This window comes from Citrus clementina, unplaced genomic scaffold (genome assembly GCF_000493195.1).
Source record: "Citrus clementina cultivar Clemenules unplaced genomic scaffold, Citrus_clementina_v1.0 scaffold_1, whole genome shotgun sequence".
Taxonomy (NCBI): Eukaryota; Viridiplantae; Streptophyta; class Magnoliopsida; order Sapindales; family Rutaceae; genus Citrus; species Citrus x clementina.
The window spans coordinates 11149122-11163176 of NW_006263303.1; the positions used below are offsets into that span (position 1 = coordinate 11149122).

Sequence of the window (14055 nt, forward strand, 5' to 3'; positions counted from 1 at the left end):
TGCTTCATTCTTCACATTATAATCCTTAATTAAACCTTCAAGGGAGCTAAGTTGATCATTGTTGATGTTTATTTTCTCTTGATTTTGTGGATAAAATCCTGGTGGTTGAGCCAGTCTGTTCTGTCCACTGAATGCTACAGCAGGTTGATTCTGATTACTCCATAAAAAGTTTGGGTGTTGTCTCCATCCAGGGTTGTAAGTGCTGGTGGTCACGGGAAAGAGTGTCCAACCGATCAAGAATCAGCTGCTAGTGAAGTTGGATTCTCAGGACAATTGTCGAATAAATGCCCTCTCCTCAATAAACACAAGACACATCAGAAATTTGGTTAACAGTTGCTAGAGCAATAGTCATAACCTTTACCATCTTTATTAATGAAGCTACTTGGGCTGATAACGCTGTCAAGGCATCTACGTTATGGACTCCTGTTGTTCCTTTTGCTACAGCTTTTTTGGTTGATGGCCACTGATAGTTATTGTTGGCTATCCTCTCCAAAATTTCATAAGCCTCATTGTAAGACTTAGATAACAAGATCCCATTTGCTGAAGCGTCCACCATCAATCTAGTGCTTGGGTTGAGACCATTATAGAAAGTTTCCAACTGTATGCAGCAAGGAATACCATGATGAGGACATTTTCTGAGTAACTCCTTAAATCTCTCCCATGCGTCACACAAGCTCTCATCTTCAAGTTGATGGAAAGATGTGATCTCGTTCCTCAACTTTGCATTCTTGGTTGGCGGGAAGTATTTCATCAAAAATTTGTCAGCCAAATCATTCCATGTAATGATAGAATCTGGTGGTAGAGAATTCAACCATGCTCTTGCTCGATCTCTCAAAGAAAATGGGAAAAGTCTGAGTCTCAATGCTTACTGCGATGCTCCAGCAATCTTGAAAGCATCACTTACTTCCAAAAATAACTTAAAGGTGTAGATGAGGATCTTCGGATGGCAAACAATTAAATTGCCCCACTGTTTGAAGCATCTGAAACATCACGGGTTTGAGTTCAAAATTGTTAGCTTGAACATCGGGTCTAACTATTCCTGGATGTATGGCTTGAGGAGTCAACACTGCGTAGTCTCGAATAGCTCTATCTCTATCGTGTGCCATGTTAATAATGTTGTTGTTCCCTGGTTGCCTTTGAACACGTTTTCCATTCAGACCTTCATGTACATTGACTGGTTGTATCCCCTCTCTACGGTTCAAGTTTCTTAAATCTTGCAAATCATCCATTGCTACAGTAGCTTGTAATTCCCGATGCTCTCTTCTCAATCTCATTGCAGTTCTTTCAATTTCTGGATCAAACTGGAAGTCAACAGATTTATATTTGCGCATGTAAGGGTTGCTAGATCACATATGTCAACAAAATAAACAAATTAAATTAAAATAAAAAATTAGCACCGTTAAAATTAATTTCACAAATCACAATTAACAATCAATATCCGGCAACGGCGCCAAAAATTTGTTGGTGTATAAATACTAATGCAATTGGTGTCAATGTGCAAGTGTACACAACAAGTAATAAAGTGATGAGTATTCAAGATCGTCTCCACAGGGATTGATATTATTAGACTTGCTACAACAGTTTTAACAGTGCAGATTTTGTGCTAAAATTAAACAATTAATGAAACTAATGTACTAATTAAAATAAAAATGCTATAAATAAAATGCAACAAAGTAAATTATCACGTCAAACTCAAAGATAAAACTAATGGGAATATATAGTAGTTGAGTGAATAAACTCTCTTAATGGTCTTGACTATTTTCTAATGATTGGCTCGGTTGCTGCAGTATCTGTTGCAACACTAGGCAGAATCCTTATGTATCCTCAGCCGTCGCATGTTGGATATCTTATATCTATATGCAACCTAACAGTGATCAGTTGCTATGCCAACATGAGATATAACATTACACGCTTAGGTTCTATTTACCCTACAAGGTGAATCCTTACTTCTAGTTCATCACTAATCTTAAATCAAGCATGGCCCTTTTGGAACTCAAGTAAAACTCAATCCGGAAAACTTAATTTAAGATCAAGTATTGTTCTGATATGTTCCACTAAGATAAGCCCTTTTGCGGCTCTTCATTAGCTAGTATCATTAAAATGGGTGATCAACCGAAATAACGAATAAAATAAATACTATCAAAACAAACTGCTACAACAAACATGCAGCAACACATATATTCAGTCAATAAACCATCAAGATTGTTTATCACTCAACCACAAATAAATTTAGTTCATGGTTCGCAAAAGAAAAACAAAGAACAAAGTTTTAGCCATGAAACACATCCCCATGAATAAATAGAAAACACGAAAACAAGAGAAGGATTGAGCTCCCAATTGATCTCTGTAATTTTTCCTCTTGTGTAGCCTTCAATCTCTCTGTTGAATCCTGTTTTTCTTTTGTTTCTTTGTGTTTTTCTCCTTGGGTGACGGCCCTCCCTTTTCCTTATAATGTGTGCTTCTTTTATAATTGAAAATTAGGGTAAACGGAACCCTAGGGCGACCATAAGTCAGATTAGGAAACTACATATCGCAATTCTGTAAGTATCCCGCACGGAATTTTCTCTTTCATTGTTCCAGGATTGCTACAGCAACGGCTACAGCAACTGCACTGTTCTAGATTTGTTTCAATTCTTTTATAGCCACGTTCTTCCTCCTTTTTGCCATTCTATTGCATCAGCATTCCTTCCATGAATTATAAGCTTCTGGAAACCTACAATTATGCACACAATTTGAGCATGAATTAGTTTAAATCAAGTAAAACTTATTAAGACTAAACTAAAATGAATGTTTATGCAAAATGTAACACAAATGCAATAAAAACACATCATTTACTCTCTAAGTGATCTTGATTTAAGTCTAGAATTGTCATATTTTGTTAATTTATGTATTTTTTATTTATATGGTCGGTTCTACCGCCTAGCATTTTAATTTCAGTTTATTTATTCTTGTACGTTAATTTATTTAATTTTATGTTTTATTATATGGCTGGTTTTAAAATACTGCCTAAACTGTTTATTTTAATTTCTTTGTTTATGGTTGGTTTCACCGCCTAATTTATTTATTTATTTATTTTCAGTTTGTTTATTTTCATTTCCCATTTTTTTTAATTTCTAATTTATTTTTATTTTCTGCAATTTTCATTTAGCGTTTTAGCATTGCATTGCATGCATGCGTCGTTGGTCTCGTACAAATAGTGGCAGATTAGTTAGGAAGTCACCTTCACCACCCTTAGATATGGCTGACATAGGAGCTGGAAATTTTTCAGAGTACGAAGATAACCAAGCCTTGCAAAATCTTCATGAACAGCCTAGGGCCCTTAGAGACTTCATGCATCCCACTATAACAAGGTCACCATCATGCATAGTTTTCCCTCCTGATGCATCACGTTTTAATTTCAAACCTGATATCATTCAACTTCTTCCTACTTTTCATGGTTTTGAGTTTGAAAATCCATATTTGCATTTAAGGAAATTTGAGGAAGTTTGTAACACATGTACTGATCAAAATTGTAGCATGAATATAATCAGGCTTAAGTTTTTTCCTTTATCAGTAAAAGATAAAGCTAAAACTTGGCTACAAAATCTTAGGCCAAGATCCATCAGAACTTGGGATGAAATGCAAGCACAATTTTTGAAAAAATTCTTCCCACCCCACAGAACTAATTCTTTCAAAAGACAAATCACCACATTCATTCAAAAACCAGGAGAACCCATCTACCAATGTTGGGATAGGTTTAAAGAACTACTTAATATTTGCTCACACCACGGTTTTGAAACATGGAGATTAGTGTCTTATTTCTACGAGGGATTAACATCCCAAGGTAGACAAGTCGTTGAAATGATGTGCAATGGTGAGTTTAGGGATAAAAGTCCTGAAGATGCATTAGACGATCTTGACTTTATAGCATAGAATACACAACACTGGGATACAGTTGGGTCTTATGAGTTATCAAGTAAACCCAAGCCATCTCCATCTGGTGGAGGCATGTATAACCTTAGGGAAGAACATGATTTTCAAGCCAAATTTGCATCCTTAGTTAGAAAAGTCGAAGCATTAGAGTAAAAAAAGAATGATCATGTAAAGTCTGTTCAAAATATTTCATGTTATATTTACGATTCTACTGACCATTCTACGTAGGACTGTCCAACTTTGCCAGCTCTGAGAGAAAGTTTGATTGAACAAGTAAATGTCGTTGACAATTTCAAAAGGCCAAATCCAAATCCATACTCACAAACACATCTGGCTGGAGAAACCACCTAAATTTTAGTTGGAGAAATGACAATCATGCACAACCTGCATTACCAGTTTCTCCACGTCAAAATTTCCAAAACTCCCAGAGTTACCAACCATATGTCCCACCACCAAGAAAAACTCTAGAAGACACATTGCATTCATTTATTGAAAAACAAGAGTCAATCAATAACCAAACGATGCAAACCTTAACCAATTTAACAGAAACTATCTCCAAACGTACATCTACTCTGACCATGCATGATAAAAGAAAGTTTCCTGCTCAACCTAAACCAAACCCCAAGAGTCATAAACATCCGCAAATGGGAAATTCAGGAAACCAAATATATGAGTCAAGTCAAATCGGTTATAACCCTTCGTGGTGGTAAAGTGGTCAAAAAACACATTGTGGACCCTCGTGAAACTAGTACAGATTCAATTTCAGAAAATAGGGAAGAGTTTGTAGAACCTTTAACCCATGAAGAGATAACCAACTCTCCTCCTTTACCCCCATTTCCTCAAGCACTAATCAAGCCAAAGAAATTAAACCACAGTCCAGAAATTTATGAAGTTTTTAAACAAGTAAAGGTCAACATTCTTCTGCTGGATGTCATTAAACAGGTGCCTTCTTATGCTAAATTTCTTAAAGATCTATGCACGGTGAAAAGGAAACATAAGGTGCAAAAGAAAACTTTTCTAGCAGAACATGTAAGTTTCATTCTCTCAACCAATAGTGCTTTGAAATACAAGGATCCTGATTGTCCAACTATTTCTTGCACTATTGGGGATCATAAAATTAGACACGCTTTACTTGATCTTGGTGCTAGTGTTAATTTGCTTCCTTACTCAGTGTACCAACAACTCAATCTCGGTTAGTTAAAACCAACTTCTACCACTTTTTTACTTGCTGATTGATCGATTAAGGTTCCAAAAGGAATAATTGAAGATGTATTAGTCCAAGTCGATAAATTCATATAACATGTGGATTTTATTATTTTGGAAACAGAACTAATTGCTAATGAATGCAAACAAATTCCCGTTATATTAGGTCGATAATTTTTAGCCACTATTAATGCTTTGATTAATTACAGGAATGGATTAATGAATTTATCTTTCGACAACATGACATTGGAACTCAATGTGTTTAACATGTGTAAATAACGTTACCACCAAGAAGATGATGATAACGAGAATAAGAAGATTGATCTCATCAAGCCAATCATTAAGGAACACATTCAGGATGAGAATTTTACAAACTCTGGGGAAATTTGTTTTGCTGGTTCTTTTCAATTAAGTAAAGAATTAAATTGTGATACTGCTAAGGTATGTTGTACACTTGATTTTATAAAGGTACATACAGGTGACGATGACCAATCGAACTTTGAAGATACGATACAACATGAAGAACCAAATGAAGAGGAAGCACCAGAGCTCGAATTAAAGCCCTTATCAAAAGAATTGAAGTATGCATATCTTGGAGAGCAGTAGACATATCTGGTGGTAATTTTTCCCAGCTCACGTATGATCAAGAAGGTAAATTGTTATCTATACTAAAAAGGCATAAAACTGCATTTGGTTGGACTTTAAAAGACATAAAAGGCATTAATCCTTTAATTTGCACACACCGAATACACTTAAAGGAAAATTCCAAAAAAACCCGCCAACCATAAAGAAGACTAAACCGTCATATGAAAGAGTGGTAAAGAATAAGGTCCTTAAACTACTAGATGTATGAATTATCTATCATATCTCTGATAGTAAATGGGTAAGTCCAACACAAGTAGTACCAAAGAAATATGGAATAACCGTTGTAAAAAATGAAAAAGGTGAACCAATCCGAACACGAATTCCATCTAATTGGTGCCTGTGCATTGATTACAAAAAATTAAATGATGCCACTAGAAAATATCATTTTCCCCTTCCATTTCCAGACCAAATTCTCGAAAGAGTAGCTAGACATCCCTACTACTGCTTTCTTGATGGTTACTCTGGCTATTATCAAATCCCTATAGCCTTAGAAGACCAGGAAAAGGCCACATTGACATGCCCATTTGGAACATTTGCATTTAGAATAATGCCCTTTGAACTTTGTAATGCTCCTGCAATATTTCAAAGGTGCATGCTAAGCATTTTTAGTGACATGGTTGAAAATTATCCAGAGGTTTTTATGGATGATTTAACTGTATTTGGTAATTCTTTTGATACATGTCTTGATAATCTAGAAAAAGTTTTGAAAATGTGCAAAGAGAAATGACTAGTTTTAAATTGGGAAAAATGTCATTTCATGACCACTTCTAGAATTGTTTTGGGTCATGTTGTGTATTCAAAAGAAATTGAAGTTGACAAAGTCAAAGTTGAAGTCATTTCAAAATTACCCTCACTAAAGATAATTAGAGAAGTTCATTCCTTTTTAGAATATGCAAGATTTTATAGGAGGTTTATAAAAGACTTTAGTGCCATATCTAGACCACTTTGTAGCCTCCTAATAAAAGACTCACCTTTTGAATGGACTAAAGATAGCAAATAAGCTTTTGAAAAAATAACTACTCTTTTGACATCAGCCCCGATAATGCAACCCCCTGATTGGTCTTTGCCTTTTGAGCTAATGTATGATGCCAGTGATTATGTTGTTAGTGCTGTTCTTGGACAAAGAAAGGAAGGTAAGCCTTTTGTCATCTATTATGCAAGTAGAACTTTAAATAGTGCTCAAATGAATTATACTACAACTGAGAAAGAACTACTTGCTGTAATATTTGCATTGGATAAATTTCGTTCTTATTTAATTGGTTCACCCACTATTGTTTATTCTGATCATGCTGCTGTGAGATATTTAATGTCAAAACAGGATGCCAAACCAAGGTTGATACGATGGATTTTGCTACTTCAAGAATTTAACTTGACAATCAAGGACAAAAATGACGCTGAAAATGTTGTTGCAGATAATCTTTCAAGACTTACGAATGAGTCTTCAATTGAAATAACACCCATCAATGATTCTTTCCCTGATAAATTTTTATTTTCTATAAACAAAATGCCTTGGTATACTAATATTGTTAATTATCTTGCAACATGTGAAATGCCATGTGGCTGGAGTTCCCAAGACAAGAAGAAATTCTTAACAGAAGTGAGAAGCTTTTACTGGGATGATCCATACCTATTCAAGTACTAGTCTGATCAAATTTTTTGAAGATGCATACTAGACGACGAGGTAAGCAGGGTGATTTAATTTTGTCATTTTGAAGCATACAGTGGCCATTTTTCTTCAAAAAAGACAGCTGTAAAAATATTGCAGTGTGGATTTTATTGACCTACATTATTTAAAGATTCACATACATTCTATAAAGTGTGTAAGAATTGTCAAATGGTAGGGTCTATTTCAAAGCGAAACATGATGCCTTTAAACCTCATCCTTGTCATTGAAATATTTGATTATTGGATAATTGATTTTATGGGCCCTTTTCCATCATCATTTGGATTTGTATACATTTTGGTTGTTGTTGATTATGTTTCAAAATGGATCGAGGCAATTCCTTATCGGCACAATGATCACAAAATTGTGATCTGCTTTTTAAAAGAAAATCTTTTGAGCAGAATTGGAATACCTCGAGTTATTATCAGTGATGGAGGTAAGCATTTTTGTAATAAGCCATTTGAGTCCTTAATGAAGAAATATGAAATTACACATAAAGTTGCTACCCCTTATCACCCTCAACCAAGTGGTCAAGTTGAATTAGCAAATCGGGAGATAAAACAAATTTTAGAAAAGACAGTTAATCAAAACCGTAAAGATTGGTCTCTTCGACTAACTCATGCACTTTGGGCATATCATACTGCTTTTAAAACATCTTTAGGAATGTCACCCTATCGGCTTGTTTATGGAAAATCTTGCCACTTACCAGTTGAACTTGAACATAAATCATTTTGGGTCATTAAAGCTTTTAATTCAAATCTTGATGATACTGATAATATGCGTAAATTGCAATTAAATAAACTTGAGGAATTAAGGAATGATGCATATGAGAATTCCATAATTATTAAGGCAAGAACCAATTTTTTTCATGACAAAAGAATTAATTTTTCAGAAAATATTTGAAATTGGTCAAAAAGTGTTGCTTTATAATTCTCGTCTTCATTTATTTCCAGGAAAGTTAAAGTCAAAGTGGAATGGTCAATTTGTTGTAAAAAAATGTATATCCATATGTAGCCATAGAAATTGAGAATCCAAGGATGGTGTCACATTTAAAGTTAATGGTCAAAGATTGAAACCATATCTGGAATACCAACCACGTGAAGCAGATACTGAAATCAATTTGAGTAACCCACCAAATTTTAATTAAGCCTTTTCATTTTAACTTTTTGTGAATTTGATTTACTGTTACTTTATCATTTGAATTGTTTGATTTTTTTTCCTTTTCTCTATGTCTTGAATGGAGTGCAATGCATTGTTTTTAATTGTGTGTTGTTTGACAATTGTGCTTTAGCTCACCAATTTTTATACTTGTCATGAGTACCTCCATGAGAAGTTTCCTTTTCGATCATCTTAAAGAACTTTTACATGTACAATTTCACTTGAGGAAATTGCTCAGATTTTGTAAATCACATCTCATTCGAGATCTACAACCACTAGAGTTAGTATCCCATGTAAAAGATCTAGAAAGACAACTCAACGAAATAGAGGATGGTATTTATAATCTGTAATTGGAACTAGAGGTAAATTCAATAAAAGGACGAAGGTTAGTTATATTCCTTGTTTGTTTTTGTTTTATTTTGTTGTTCTTCTTCACTTTTGATTTGATTTTGCAGATTTGATTTGTTTTGTTTTTATTCACTCTCTCATATAAATGGCGGATAACGGTACTACATGACTTTTTAAGTCGGTATTCTCAGTTTCCCACAATAACTGAAACCTCAATGTCAGGTATGGAAGAAATACAATGAAATTGCATCACTATTTTCCTTCTCTTCCTCAAAATGCTCTTAAGAAAATTTACAAAACTCGTTGTGAACAACTGCATTTGTTAATGATCAATGGGATTCCTACTGACATTTGCTGGTTAATTGAAGCAAAGGTCCGATTGGTAGGTGAGTTTTCTAATCCATTCATTTCCTACATGCCTGGTTTTGGTAAAAGTACATTTGCTAAGAAAAGAAGAGCTAAGCGACTTGGCTCGGAATGTTCTCATTGTGTAAGACTTGCTTGCAAAAAGCCACGTTATAAAACTTTATGAATGGTTTCTGTAAATCGTGAAGATAAAATCAAATTTGTTAAGGATAGCATAAGTAAAGAATTATTGGATGATATCTTACGATCTCTTGAGACGCATCCGAGCGGATATCTTCAACGTGAAATTCAAAATTTGTGAAAGCTGTTCTAAAAGGAAAGTGCACAGTTTAGTCTTGGCAATCTGACTTTAAAAGACCCTATTTGCCAGTTTATCGACCCATAGAGGGCGTTCAAGCCGTTACTAGACATAAAACCGGAGAAATATGTGAGCCATAATCACAACTAGCAGTAAATATCCTTTTATTTTACTGTTCTTTTATCTTTTGCATTATTATTATTATTGTGTGTCTTTTTTTATCTAATCACTATTTACTTTTTCTTTTCGTTGTTTGCCTTTGAATTATTAAGCTAAAAGCTTCATGCGTCATTCGACAAATAAACTACCCCATTTACAGATGTATATCATTATGTCCGTCACCAAGATCCTTAAATAGGAGCTCCTTTTCAAGCACTCACAAATTGTTTCTTTTTAAAATTTTTGTAATGGCAGCAACTTCAAGCAGACAACTAAAGAACATTTGTGTGCTTTCTGGATTTCGCTATGGAAAGTATAAGGAGTTCGTTCAGGTAGCCATAGATCTTGGTCGTGCTATAGCAGAGAGGAAACTACATCTTGTATATGGAGGAGGTGACCGAGGGTTATCAAATCTTGTCTCTGAAGCTGCTTTCGTTCGAGGAACCCAAGTGCTAGGCATCATTCCAAAAGCCTTAAAACCTTTAGGATGTCTACCAGACCCACCAACTGGAGAAGAGTTAGTTGTCTCGGGTATGCAAGAAAGAATATCTGAAACCTGACGCTTTCATTTTCTTGCCAAGAGATCTTGCAACTTTAGAGGCGCTAATTACATTTGTTTCTTGGGCCCATTTGAATATCCATAAAAAACTCATCGGTTTGTTAAATGTTAATAAAATTATTTTTTAATCATTTCTTAATCATGCAATTAAAAATTTAAAATTATTTATATGATGACTTAATAACATTTCTTAATCATGCAATTAAAAATTATTTCATTCCATCCTCAGCGAAAAAACTCTTCATTTGTGCTCCTACTACTAATGAGTTACTTGATCTTTTGCAAGCTTACAAACCAGAGTCAAATCCCATGACTTTGGCGTTGGATTGGGCAACTGATGACGATCGCAGTAACTCTCATAAAAAGTGTAAATTAGATTTAACTCTCTGTTTGTAAATATTTCCAGCAATCGCCGAGTGATATCTTCTAAACTCTACTCATTTCTTTAGACATTGAGGACAATGTCTCCTTCAGGTTGGGGGAAGGGAATAGTTGACAATTGTGGAATGTCTCAGTCCTAGTGATGTTTTTACTAATTTTTATTGTAAAGACTAACTTTGGATAAAAATTTAAGTCGAAGATTGCAGAATATAGAATGTAGTGTCTCTAAAAAAGCATCTTCTTAATTTTAGTATTTTGTTTCCCAAAAAAAATGTCTTCTAACTTTTTATTTTTTGTCTTTTTTCTCTTTTTCTCTTAATTATCTCCCTTAAGTATCTGCAATCAGTCCTAATTTTTTAGTGTTTTCTTTAATTAAAAAAAAGAAAAATGATTTCTTTTTCGATCTGATCTTTTAACATTAGATAACATGATGATTTTCAAATTTTGGTATTCTTATTATCTTTGGCCTTGAGTTATGTTACACTATGTTTTCCCTTTTGCATGTTGAGAAATTGGATGAATGAAATTGATTAAGTCATTTGAAGGAATATACATGTTATGAAAAGTTCAAGCGAGTTTTTGAGCCTATTATCCTTGGAGAGTAACTATGTTTGCCTATACAACTTCACAATTTATTGTACAAGATCTCAATATTTTCTTTATAAAAAAAAGAGTAAAAAAAAGAGAAAGTTTGTGCAGCCGCATCTAAAAGTCCATTGAACTAGTGGATATAAAAGATTATTTAGAGTCCTAAAAGATGACAGAAGGCCATCTTTGATCCGTTTGATCCTTTCTAGCCAACGCTATTATAAAGAATCCATAGTTAACCCCTTTGAGCCTTTAAAAAAAAAATTCTTTTGATAACCTATTATCTTATCTCACTCCAATGTGGAGTATCACCTTATATTTTATGTTTTCCACCACCCAATTATGTTTGAAAATATGGATGATTATTTATTTTTAATAATGGTGTTATTAAAAAAGAGAGGATATGTATATAAATAAAAAATAAATAAAAGAGGATATGTATATAAAAAAAATAAAAAAAATAAAGAAAACAATTCCAAAAAAAAAGCACCTTGTAATCTCTAAAAAGTCCCCTATTTTTCAAACATATATTTTTGTTTTCCTTATTACCTTTTTTGTTAGCCATAACTCTAGCATACGTTACGTCCTAATAAAAGTCCTTCTCGATTTTTGGAAACTATAGTCTGAAATAAAAGCTGGTAATATGGACTAAAAGATGTGGTGATGCATAAGAATAAAAATATATTTTGCTAGTAATTCCTTGAACTTGAGATCATTTTATTTCTAAGCTGTGGGCATTATTTTTTCATCTTGGTGAGAGCGTGTGATATTGTTTTATTATTCTCTCAAATCTACCATTTCTAGAGTGACAGTTTAATTTGGAATATATTTTCTTTTGAGAGAGTCACTCTTAATCGTGAAGTTTTGGGGTTTGACGTACCATTCTTAAAAGTGGCTTGATTAATGTAGCTCTGATAATTGATCATTTTACATGATTTTACTTAACCGATTTATGTGGGTGTGATTTTCTTTAGGCTGAAGATAATGCTTATATTTTTATTTGATTGTTGCCATTGATCCGATGAAAAAAGTGAACACTATTTTCAAAAAAAACAAATTTCAATTTGGTTTTGAAATTTCTCTAAATTTTTATTGCTTAAATTGCTAGGGCCTAGCAATAAGCTAGTTGGGGGTGTGATTAACACTAAAAAGTATACGTGTAATAAAGATAAAATTATTAGTTTTACACTTATTGTGTAGATTAAAGTGCTTATTATTTCTAAATTATCTTAATACTCCCCAAATATATTTTTATGTTAAATTAATTCGCAATATGTTAATTTTTATCTTGTAAATATTTTTCATGAATAAAGATGGAATTGGAATTGAAAGCGGGAATAAAGAAGGACTGTTGGAGCAATTTGGAAGCATTATTAAGGACATGTAATCAAAAAATAAATAAATAAATAAATAAGAACAAAAGGCAACCACTTTGGTTGTTCGTGATGGTCAGGAGGCCATTATGCCTCCTGACATTCCTTGCCTATAAAAGGGCAAGGAAATGCAGGAATTGTGTATTTAGATAGCTGAGCAGAGAGAGTTTAAACCGAGAGAGAATAAAGTACAACTAAGGAATTGTGTATTTTTCTTCTTTTTCTTCTTTTGTTGTGTAATCAAATTTCTTGTAACGTATTTCAAAAGTTTATCAAATAAATAGAGTGTTGTCTTTTCTTTCAATATGAGTGGCTAATTTTATTAAACTGAGGTAAAGGGTGAAGCTCAATGTTTCAAACTATTAAATTTATTATTTTATCAAATGAGTTTTTAAGTTTATTTTATTCTTTTCTCGTATATTTTTATGTCATGTTATTTTATAAATTTCTTTGGATCTGTATGGTATTTTGATATAATGTCGACACATTAATATAGTGTGGCACATTAGGTACTTTATTCCATATGTATCCACACACATAAAATTAAATGATATAATAATTAACTGAAAAAAGTAAGGCAAAATATAAATGAGAGACTATTAAAATTATAGTTTGAATACAAAGAGTAGATCTCGAACCTTAGCATATTTTTAAATTGATTTCAAATAATTTATTTTCCCCACAATTAATTTTCTTAGTTTTAAATTGACTACTAGATTTAAAATTCCCTGTGGTTCGACCTCGGACTCACCGGGTTATATTATAACTAGACACTTTTATACTTGGTAGTAATACACTTTTGAGTCGTGTCATTGATAATGATGCATATGAAGAACTACAAAAAGAGTCATCAATGGATAACCAAAAGGATGCACCACATGGAAATCAAGAGGAGCAACATGAAGAAATGAGTGCAGAGCAAAATGAAAGTACTTATCAATCACTCCCCGAGGAATGGAGATATGTGTCTTCTCATCCTAAAGAATTGATTTTAGGAGATCCCTCAAGTGACATAACAACTAGATCATCATTTAGAAATACTTGTGAGCATGTTGCATTCATATCTCAAGTTGAACCAAAAATCTTTTGCGGATGCGAAAATGATGAATCTTGGATTATGGCAATATAAGAGGAGTTAAATCAATTTGAGAGAAATAATGTATGGGAACATCAATCTATTATAGGCACTAAATGGCTATTTAGAACTAAAATGGATGAATCTGGTGTAGTTGTAAGGAATAAAGGTAGACTAGTGGCTCAAGGTTACAACCAAGAAGAGGGAATTGATTTTGATGAAACATTTGCACCTATAGCTAGACTAGAGTCCATTAGGATACTCTTAGCATTTGCATGTCACAAAGATTTCATTTTATTTCAAATGGATGTCAAGAGTGCTTTCTTA

The 14055-nt window shown here is 33.4% G+C and overlaps 1 protein-coding gene and 1 non-coding gene across 2 annotated transcripts; both read left to right on the forward strand.

Moving 5' to 3' along the window:
- The first annotated feature begins 614 nt into the window (after nucleotides 1-614).
- LOC112095941 lies at nucleotides 615-721 on the forward strand. Its single transcript, XR_002904101.1, has one exon. It is a non-coding gene; the product is annotated as a small nucleolar RNA R71 (small nucleolar RNA).
- A 6081-nt stretch (nucleotides 722-6802) lies between these two features.
- On the forward strand, nucleotides 6803-10312 carry LOC112095632 (probable cytokinin riboside 5'-monophosphate phosphoribohydrolase LOGL8). Its single transcript, XM_024177738.1, has 2 exons — nucleotides 6803-6893; nucleotides 10008-10312. Exons 1-2 carry the CDS (start codon nucleotides 6803-6805, stop codon nucleotides 10310-10312), a joined length of 396 nt encoding a protein of 131 aa, XP_024033506.1.
- Nucleotides 10313-14055: the final 3743 nt, after the last annotated feature.

Coding starts and splice junctions, on each gene's coding strand:
- LOC112095632 (XM_024177738.1), top strand. CDS start 6,803: ATGCAACCCCCTGATTGGTCTTTGCCTTTTGAGCTAATGTATGATGCC. Junction 6,894..10,007: donor TCTTGGACAAAGAAAGGAAG/GTAAGCCTTTTG, acceptor TTGTAATGGCAG/CAACTTCAAGCAGACAACTA.